At 47.0% G+C, this 10721-nt stretch overlaps 1 protein-coding gene and 2 pseudogenes across 1 annotated transcript in view; 2 read left to right on the plus strand and 1 right to left on the minus strand.

The window, feature by feature from the left end:
• Nucleotides 1–10721, plus strand: part of COG3 (component of oligomeric golgi complex 3) — a 54783-nt gene that overhangs the window by 20907 nt on the left and 23155 nt on the right. Inside the window, exons 12-16 of the mRNA XM_039877331.1 lie at nucleotides 158–297; nucleotides 1566–1726; nucleotides 3648–3753; nucleotides 6201–6325; nucleotides 9136–9228. Coding sequence (XP_039733265.1) covers nucleotides 158–297; nucleotides 1566–1726; nucleotides 3648–3753; nucleotides 6201–6325; nucleotides 9136–9228 — 625 coding nt within the window. The remainder of the gene's footprint in view (nucleotides 1–157; nucleotides 298–1565; nucleotides 1727–3647; nucleotides 3754–6200; nucleotides 6326–9135; nucleotides 9229–10721) is intronic.
• LOC120614488 (uncharacterized) lies at nucleotides 7115–7233 on the plus strand (annotated as a pseudogene).
• On the minus strand, nucleotides 7391–7510 carry LOC120614481 (uncharacterized; annotated as a pseudogene).

Below are 10721 nucleotides of genomic sequence, written 5' to 3' on the forward strand. Positions count from 1 at the left end.
TTCCGCCTTTCACTCCTCAATATATAATGTTCCCCATACTATTTTCCAGTAGAATTTTACTATTTTTATTGGCTGGAAGAAATCAGTGATGCCTTTTAAACTATTAGAAAATCCTGAAAAGATTACTACTAAACCATGTTTTATTCCTTTATTTTAGTGAACTTTTGGAGAAACTGTGTGTGTCATTGTATGATGTCTTCAGGCCATTGATCATTCATGTTATTCACTTAGAGACTCTTTCGGAACTTTGTGGGATTCTTAAAAATGAGGTGCTCGAAGATCACGTACAGAACAACGGTAAGTGGTGGGGTGAGCAGAGGTGGTAATCCCAAAGTCTTTTAAAGTGTATCTGGGGCTCAGTGAATTTGAGAAAGATGAGCTCCTGCTCCCCCGACCCCGCCACCTGTATAAAGTTAATATTTTTGAAGTGTGGGTTGATGCCTTATTCCTTTTTGAATCAAGTTGCATCTTATTCTGTGACTCAATGTACAAATTAAACGGGGAAAGAATTTTGAAATCTGGACAAAATTAGTAATAAAATAATTACAGTTAAACTCTTCTTTCTGGCATCTGAACTCCAGAGAAAACAGACCACCATGTTAGCACGCCGTTAGCAGAAAACGTAAAGTAATTACTGTACTGTGTAATCTTGATTAAAAAACAGGCATTATTTTAGTGTACATACACAGTAATGATTGATCTTCTTGAAATTACAAATGAAGTGAAATTCTCTGAAACAGTTTTTACTTTATCTGTGTGATACGATCTTCAATATTTGATTCGATTTTTCCTAATGATACATAGGTATCTTTAAAAAATACCCTTCAAGTAATTATTTTACTGGCAGAAATGATTTGACTTTCCTTAGGAGATACTATAGGTCTGTTACTCTTCCAATGGTGGTTATTCTACATTTAGTTTATCCTAAGATGAACATTTTCTCACATTTAATGCTTCTGAATTAAAGATGATTTTTTAAATTAACGTGAATACTTATGCTATCGTGTTGTGTCTCCAACTCCCCAGCCCTTGGAAAATTGTCACAGAATTACTGGTGTGTCTTAACATTGGTGGCATCTTAGAAAGGAGGAAATCCTGCATAGACTCATATCTCGTTTTAGTTTTTTACTCACTTCGTGAAAACATTAACAAGTCATTTTAGTGTCCGTGGGAATCAATTTATTTGTAAAACGGGATGGTCACCCGGTTAGTAAGTTGCCTTAACTGTCTCTCAGGATGGATCTGAAGCTGTACGAAAGAACTTTTAAAAGCACTAAGTACGTCAAGTCAGATTTTATCATTCATATTGGTAATGAAGTAACGTTACAGAGTCCCAGGCAGAAGGCGTAAGGGCAAATTTATTTCCCAGTTTTAAATTTGAAGAAATTAAAAGACATGTATTAAATTTTTCTGAGGTCATTAAGTCATCCTGAAATACCTACAGCCACAGTCCCCGAAGCGAAAGTGGGTTGTTCCGTTACCTGACAATTCAGCAGTGCTTTTGCTTGTTTCGAGAAAGCGTTTTTCTACATCTCAGTGATCGGATGATGGCGCTTTTTTGTCAGCTGAACAGCTAGGGGCGTTTGCAGCTGGAGTAAAGCAGATGCTGGAGGACGTGCAGGAGCGGCTGGTCTACCGAACCCACATCTACATCCAGACGGACATCGCCGGCTACAGACCGGCTCCTGGCGACCTGGCGTACCCCGACAAGTTGGTGATGATGGAGGTGGGTTCTCCTCACTGGCCCCGCCCCCCTCCACTTCCGGGTGTTTTGTGCTCGTTAAGAGAGGACTTTTCTTTTTAATTCTCACTCAGAACTTAAGATCCAGATAAGCTTGCCACAAAATCATAGAAAATGAAATTTAAAAAAATCGAACAGAAATAATTTGTTAGGTTGTCTTCCCTTCACGTCGTGTTTTATAAACATTCTGTTCAGTTCTCTTTTCCAGGCAGTGTGCGTTGTCAGTTTTTAAATCGAATGAGTGCTGAGCGCTCCCTGCGATGGCGCTTTTTTCTTGGACATGGCACGGAAGGGGTGGATCACATAGGAACCACCATAGTTGATGGTCACGCAGTAACCACGTGTCGTGCTCTCCTAGAGAATCCCTGGAGGCCGTCACCTCAGAGTTCTGCAGTTCCGATGTTCAGTTTGTGCTTCGAAGACTTAGGCTCGTCTCACTGATCTTCCGCTCACATCCGTGTCTTCCTTTTCTTTGCATGCCGGACAAAGCTTACACGATGCCTCAGATACCAGTGCTAACACCGCATCAGAGCCCAGAACATTTTAAGTGGAATTTTCGATTATGAGCAGGAGTAGAATGACGCGGTGAACTCCCACGGACCGGCCCCGCGTCCGCGTGGCCTCGCGTCATGTGGCCCTGCCTCTTCCTCCCCGTGCTGCCCTCGCTCGTTTCTAGAGCAAATTCTAAACACCACCTCATCATAAATGCTTCCGTCGGTAACTGTGAATGGCCGGGGCGCTTTTATTTCACACAACCATGATACTGTCATCACACCTAAAAGCATTTATGGTTCCTTAATGTCAGATATTCAGTTGACTCTAGAATTTTTTCAGGTTTACGAGATGTTAGTGGCTTGGCACATCTACTCTGTTTTTTGTGCGCATATGTGTTATTCCTCAGCTGTTTGAAAATGAGTTCCAGACATCGTGGTACTTCATTCCTGAGTACTTTGGTTCCTGTTCTCCTAAGAGTAAAAATGTTCCCCACATAATCACAATGCAGTTTTTACATCTACGAAAGTGAACATTAATCCAATCATATTATTATATACAGTCCACGTACACATTTCCTCAGTTGTCCTTCAAAGGTCTTCTCTAACCGGATCAAAAAATAAAAAGTGGGATCCAGTCACAGTTACCACGTCGCATCGGGTCGTTATGTCTCTGAACCAAGTCCAGGCTCCCCGCTCCTTCTCCTCTTTTTTTCCCTACGACATTGAGTTTTTGAGGCGACGAGCCGGTTTGATTATCGAATGCACCACATTCTGGACGTGTCTGATTGCTTCCCTCATGTTTAGATTCGGGTTAAACACGTTGTTTTGCAAGAATGCCGCACAGTCGATGTCGTGCACCGTACTTCATCACACCAGAGGCACATGATGGCGGGCTGTCCCCTGCCCAGGGTCCTGGCTCCTTTCCTTGGGGAATGGTGCTGGGAATCGGGCGTGGATGCTGGGTGTGCTCGTCGCTGTGGGGCGTCGGTGCTTCTGGGGCTGCGCAGCTGCGGGAGCGGAGAAGCACCTGCGCATCCGCTCGCCGTGTCCGCCGATCCCGTCGCTGTGCTCCCCGCCAGAGCTCACCGCGTGGGCGTGGCGGGGCCTGCGTCTGCTGCTCAGCCCGCTCTGGCTGTCGTGTGCTCTCCTTCCCCTCCCTCGTTAGTTGGATACTTTGTTTCTAAATTTAAAGTGGAAAATTATGCTCCTCGTATGGGTCTCGTGTGTTTGAGCTCCCGGTAGATGCCTTGTAGTGGCTCCGAAATCAGTGTGGTTCAGAAAAGGCAAGTTTTTCACTCCCACGTGGCGTCAGTCCGTTTATTTATTACTTGGATTTTTTTTTAACATGTTCATATTGCCAAACAGCTGAGATCTGCACTTTAATTAATGTTCCTTCTCATTTCCTTATACAGCAAATCGCTCAGAGTTTAAAAGATGAACAGAAGAAGGTTCCTGCAGAAGCTTCGTTTTCGGATGTGCGGTTAGAGGAAACAGAGCCTAATAATCCGACAAAACCTGGTATGTCGTGATGTTTTAACTCCCAGCTGGTATTTATGCATGTGATAAACTCACATCGAGGCCTGGGCACGTCCCAGTCGTGGAAACAGCTTGTGCTTTTAAGGAGCCCACGCTTCAGTGGGGCAGGTTGATGGACTTGGTGGGGACACCTCACAGGTGCACATAGGGCACCCGTGGACTGTGGCAAGGGCATCAGAACCATGAAGGGAGGTGAGCTTTGACCGCAGGACGGTGGGCTCAGCGAGAGGTGGGTGTCTGAAAGCTGTAGTGTCTGTGACGATGAGCTTGAGACAGCCAGGTGATCAGGTTCGTCAGGGTGGAGGAGCGTGGAGGGTGGCACGCGGCACTGGAGACCGTGTTTGCCTGGGTGTGTGTGGGCGCAGATTGTTTGTGGGAGAAGCAGGTAAAACAGGCCAGATCGTGGTACGTGTCGAGTGATAGAGTCTCTTGGACTTTGAACTTCGGATAAGATACAGTGTATCAGGGAGGTTGCTCCATCGGATTTGTGTTTTGTAAATGTGTTGGGTGCTTGGGGCCGGGGTCAAAAAATGATGAGAAATGAGTGGGAGAGCTCAGGCTGGGGTGCGCGTTATGTGAGAACAGAATTGTCCAGGAATAACGCTGCGGACTCATGGTTACCTGGACAGCGAGCTGGACGGGAAGTAGGAAGTAGGGTGTCCCTCTGTGTCCCCCGCACCAGTAAAGGTGATACTAAAGCCCAGGTCCCCACGGGACTGGCTGGGAGTGGGAACACAGACTCTGTGAGCTTTGAGGAGCCCCAGCTGCCCCAAGTCCTTAGCTATAGGGCGTCATCAAGTATTCTGAGTCAACTCTATAAAGAGCCGGTGCCCCAAATCCAGATCGTCAAGCAGCCTGGGTATTCTCCACCTGACAAGGCCATTTTCTCATGCTTAGGACGAGAGACCCACAGCGGGTTGACGTCTTCCGAAATAGAGTCTCTGCCTCGTCCCGGTATGCTTCTCAGTCCTAGGGTGCGCTTTGGGCCTAGCGTATGCCTTAATCCTAGTACATATCTTCAAGGGTTATCGGAGACACCACAGTGCACCGCTGTCTGGCCAGCCCAGCCTGGTACATCTCCCTTCCCCCAAAAGCCGGTTCTCTCACTCAGCCCTGGCTTCACGCTACGGTATTGCTGGCAGGACCGTAGAGACTGGTTAGGACAGCGTTGCTTTTGAGAGAAAGGAGGTTTGGAGCGGGGGATGGAGAGAAGTGTGTAGATAAAGGGCGTGGTCGAGGGTGAGTCAGCAGAATTTGATGACACACTAGACGTGGCCTGAGGAGGACTGAGGAGGGTCCCTGTGGAACCACAGAGGGCGCCTGTGTCCTACGGATCTAGAGCTGTGCTGTCCAGTGTGGTAGCCACCTGCCGGTGAGTGTGACATGTGGCTGGTCCGAACACATCGTGACTGTAAGATACACACCAGGTGTCAAAGACTGAATGTGAAACAAAGAATGGAAGATATCTTATCAGTAATTGTTATATTGCTGCTTACATGTTAAAATGAGGCTGTTTTGGATACACTTGGTTAAATAAAATATATTAAACTGAATTCCACTCGTTTCTTTTCACTTTTTGACTGTGTGACATTCACAGTTGTGGCTTGTGCATTTCTCTTGGACGGCGCTGCTCTAGAGCTGTAGAGAGGGGCCTGGTTCAGAGCCAGAGAGTCGCTGCTTTGGGCTTGTGTGAGGTCACGCCAGGGCAGAGGCAGGGTGGCAGTGGCGGACATCTGGGGCGAGTGTCTCGCCAGATGCCAACATTAAGGGCCAAAGGAAGCAGAGGCGCGTCGCGGCCAGCCGAGAAAGGACAGCAGAGCAGGGGTTCGGAGGCAGGCGGGCGTGGGGGTGGGGTGCCATAGAACCCAGAGGAGGAGGGGTTGGCAGTGTATTTCGAGTACATGGGTGAGAAACAGGAAGTCAGAAGGACACCGTAGTCAAGGACTGTGGGCAGAGCTTGGTAGGTGGCGAGGGATGGAGGTGGAGGTCTGGCGTGAGAGGGTCTGTAAGTGGCAGGGAGGATGGGCCTCGGCCAGAGCAGCCGCGATTCAGTCTCCTGTTAGCACCGCCCCCTCGCCCTCCTCCACGGGCTCCCCCCGTTCCCACGTGACCGCGTAGCCATCTGCCTCCTTTTCTTATGGCTGCGCGGTATCCTATAACGTGCACGCTGTTCATTCCACAAAGATTACCCGTCACAGTTTGGGACAAACAGCTGGTCGAGTACGTGAGAACACACCCGAACACCTGCGTAGGTGCTTAGTGTGTCACGTCTCACCGCCACTGACGTAGCTTTCTCTTGGCGGGCCTGATTAAGGGTGAGGCCGAGAATGCAGGTGCCTCCAGCTGACCAGAAGAACTCTTTACAGTTGCTCTGCAGACAAGCAAGCCACGGATGTGGAACGTGTCTCCTTTTTTTGTTGGGCTCCTAGGTTCAGCGGGATCGCTCAGCGCGAGGCCACAGACCACGCTGTCGCCAGCCGACCTCCATGGCATGTGGTTCCCGACCGTGCGGCGCGCCCTCGTCTGCCTCTCCAAGCTCTACAGATGCATAGATGTGCGTGCGTGAAGTCTCGTGCTCTGTAGGCTGCGTGCCCTGTCACCTGAAATGTTTTCAACATTCATTTTATTTTAAGATGTCGCTACACTGTTTTGCTTAGTATTAGATTAAAATCGTGATTTTTAGATATAGAGATAATTTTAACAGTCTAATTTAGGGATTCTTAACCTGAGCATTCTGTAGTCCCGTAGAACTCACAAGTGGGCTTTTGGGGGGTCCGTGAAGACCTTGGTGTCGTAGGTGAGATCGTATGTGGGTACCTACGTCTATGTTTTTCTGACAAAGGCTGTAGCTTTTTTTGCTTCTCGTAGGGGGTCTGTGACCACAAAAAAATTTAAAACTACCAATTAATTCATTTGTCTTAGTTTATAGATGAAGGAAAAGAGATGCAGAAAGGTTAAGTGCTATATAGATATAATAGACATTTAGTATTACAGTTAGTATTAAATGCAACTACTTTAGTTTTATACTCAATTTAGATCAGCTTCCTTAGCAAATAGTATTAAGATTATATATTTTGCTAACCACGGACTGATTTTAGTTATTTGCTGAAATTAGCAGTACTATTTTATTTTATTTTATTTTTCAGCACCAACTTATTTTTTATTTTATTTTTTAGCATTGATTTCAGGTAACAGTTATTTTAAGCATTCGGTTTAATGATATGATTCATTATCAGTCCTTGAAAGATCAGATTTTTCTACATTTATTTACTGTTAGAGGTTTGCTGCTGAACTTAAAGTTTATAAAATTCAGTGGTTTTGATGTACTTTAAAAAATTAATTTGACTACGGCCACGGCACTGTGAACAAGCCCAATCCCCTCTGATCTCGGAAGCTAAGCAGGGTTGGGCCTGGTTAGTACTTGGATGGGAGACCACCTAGGAATACCAGGTGCTGTAGGCAAAACCAAAATAAAATAAAATAAAAAATTAATTTGATTGTTTTTATTTTATTTTTTAGAAGTTTTTTTAGGTGATGCAACCCTTGGTCGACTTCACAGACCTTGCAAGGACCTTGTCAGTTTACAATCCCTTGTTTTTTATTTTTTTTATTTTTTTCACACCTACAGCACCTGGTCTTCCTAGGTGGTCTCCCATCCAGGTACTAACCAGGCCTGACCGTGCTTTAGCTTCCGAGATCAGATGGGATCGGGCTTGTTTAGGGTAGCAAGACCGTAGACTAAATTGATGGTTAACAACCGAAATAGCACGTAAAGAGAAGTGATTAAGTACCACAGTCATGTCGTTAGTTGTCCAGATGCCGCTGTTTCTTACGAAGGTGGTTCAGAGGGGTATGCATCTCCCTGTCAGTGAGATGCTCCGTCCTCAGGGCCCCAGGTCCTGACGAGGTGGCACGATGTTTCCTTGGCTCAGTGGAGTGCACACCACTTGGGGTCTGTTTGAAAGTGCCTTTTGCCCATTCCTGGGACTTTCAGGGGTGAGGCCAGATCTCCTCTACAGACTGAGGTGTGTCAGCCTTTTTGCCCAGCCGATGAGATCTCTTCTGGAGGGAGGCTGGACACTAGCGTGACCCCCCCAGGTTCTCTCTAGTAGGGGTATTGCATGATGGCATCAGGCTGGGATTTGGAAACTCCCTACGGTGGAGCCACAATCCCATGGGAAATATGCAGGGGGCGTATTCCCTGCAGGGTCCTCTGTCATCACAGCCCCGAGCGAAGTCTCCTGGATGCTAAACAGATTGTAGCCAAACTGCAGGTCGGCCAAGGGCATCGCTGTGCCTGTATTTATTTTATGCCCTAGGCATGCCTGTTATTTTTCGCCTGGCTTACATTCAGCCCTTACCCCTCTCTGTCTTCCCCACCAAAGGCCAGGAAAGACCAGTCCAGTGAAGACCCCAGTACAGCTGAGCAGGAGAAAGAGGGGTTCTCAGTCTCAGCCGCCCATCTTCCGCCCTCCTGAGACAGGGTCGCTGACCCAGCAGGAGGCCGCCCGATCCCTCCCCGCTGCGGTAGCCTCATGGGGACGGGGAGGAGAGCAGTGCACAGGGCGGATCCAGGGCCGCGTCGAGGCTGGGCTGGGCCCGGGACCGCGGCCTGGCAGCAACTGCTCGGCCCGCAGTCACCCGTACCGGTTTCATCTCGGGCGGGATGGATGCCGGGAGGGCAGCGAGGGGACTGGCAGGAGTCCCTGCGTTGGCCACATGCCACCCCTCTAGGAAGACGGAGACACGACAGTTAAATTAAGGACCATTCTGGACACACTGTTTTGTAACCTGCATTTTTTTCACCTAATTATATTTTATGAGAATTTGACCACCTCCTTTAGCGTTTTTGGTTTCATTCACAGCGTCGTGTCATTTAGATTTACTAGTATTTTGTCAGCCCCTTCATTATCGAGCACTTATTTCCAGTTTTTTACTTTTAAATAATAGTACTGTGTTGAAGACCCACCTGCGTGAATCTTACAGAACAATACTGATTAATTTCTTGGGCTAGATTTACTGGGGGTTTGTTTTCAAGTTGGTTTTACGTATTTAAAAACAGCCTGCGACGTTAGCTCATGTCGGAGTCAGAGCTCTGAGGCCCCCGCATCACTGTTCTCCCAGCCTCTCGCAGAGCCTGGCATGAACAGTAGCTGCTCAGGAAATATCGTGAAAGGGTCACGTGAGTGTTCTGAGAGCTGCAGATTCCGAAACTATAAACTGCATGTTAGTCTAGAAAGGCTACATGGGAATATGACACCCCAGTAACGCAAATTAAGCCCGCGGATGAGGGCAAGCCATCCTGACCTTATTTCCTATTCGTGAAGTGCTGCTACACGGTACGTTTCTCTTTTCTTCCACCAGAGGGCAGTGTTCCAAGGATTGTCCCAGGAAGCCTTGTCCGCCTGCATCCAGTCCTTACTTGGAGCCTCAGAGTCTATCAGCAAAAACAAGGTTTGATGAAGTGTTAGGTGAACTCTTGGTATCCATATAACATTGTGTTCTATGGCAGTTATTTATGGGCAGATAGATTAAAGCCCTTTGGGCAGTAGGAGTTTTTTGTTTAACCGATTTAATTTCAAGGCCCTTGGAGAGAAGCTGGTTGTATTTCATTGCAGTGCTAAGTAAAGACTACACAGTGTAAGAGAGATGCCTACTTTGCTAAAGTACCAAAGATGGTAATTAGGTTATAAATTTTACGGGATAAAGGTTTCTCGTTATGGCCTTAGCAGCTGGAGGAGGCGTGGGGGCCGCTGGTTCCCTGCGATACCAAAACAGGGTTTCCAAGGAAACGTAGCCATTTATAGTCATCCCTGCAATGGTGTTTTCTTTGTTTACTTACGATGATGTTTTAAAGGGCCGAGTGGCCTCACTCTTGGGAAGTCCTCCAGCTTGGGAGACAGGCAGTGTGGCCCTGTATGACTAGAAGCAGCTGACGTGACTTTACGACTTAGGGTTTTTAATCAGGGAGGGATCTGGGGCTGAGAACTGCTGGCACGTGCTTCTCCCACAGGCCCCTGAGCTTTTTAGGCAGCACAGCGTGGGCGGGAGCGTCGCTTGGCCAGTGCTCCACGTCAAACACCTGCCGCCTGAGGGAGGGGGCTGTGGGCCGTTTCCAGCCCAGGCGTCTTTGCTGCTTGGAGTGTTCAAACCATTAGCCTCTGCAGACTTCCAGATGTCCAGACTTGGTTCCTAACCTCAAGGCTTTATAAGATTTTTAAAAATCTCCTCACCCGAGAATTCGGGATCCTGTTGCTGGGGAAGTTCTCACTTTGTGACCACTACGCTCTCCCATTCGTGGGACGGAGAGTCGAAATGAAGTTTTGACATGGGGACGAGAGGGTGGGCAGTTAAGTCACGGGCAGGCAGATTTCAGCCTCAAAAAGTTTTTCCAAGTCCGAGCTCTCGTATTTTTTTATAATAGGTGAAATACACGTAACATCGAGTAATGAAAACATTCATTCGAAAATGTAACAACATTGAAGGCTTTTGGGTGACTATGGATGATTTTTATTCCTTTTCCTTCACTTTTTAAAAATTTTCCCGATTTTCTACAGTGAGCATGTATTTCTTAGATCGTCATGAGGAAAGAAAAATGTCCTAATTCAAAAAACGGTCATACGCTTATGCCGTCTTGTGCCACTGAGTCATTTTTAAGGGGGTTAAAGAGCCTTTTGATTATTCAGCCTTTGCCCTCGTTGCCTCTCTTATCTAATTCTGTTTCCTGCATTTTATGAGGTGTTTAAGTATGAGGAAGCCCTCAGTTTGGTAAACAGTTAAACAAGTTAACTCATTTCCATGGCTGAGCATGTGTGCTTTTGCCTTTCAGCTTTTTATATTTTACTTTTTTATTAGTTCATTTGAGCCAAAGCAGTGACAGATGCCGGGGAGCAAGATCTCAAATGCTCCCGAGAGTAACAGTTTTACGGCTTCTTTTAGCATTTGAAATT

This window comes from Pteropus medius, unplaced genomic scaffold (assembly GCF_902729225.1).
Source record: "Pteropus medius unplaced genomic scaffold, Ma_sr-lr_union100, whole genome shotgun sequence".
NCBI classification, from domain to species: domain Eukaryota; kingdom Metazoa; phylum Chordata; class Mammalia; order Chiroptera; family Pteropodidae; genus Pteropus; species Pteropus medius.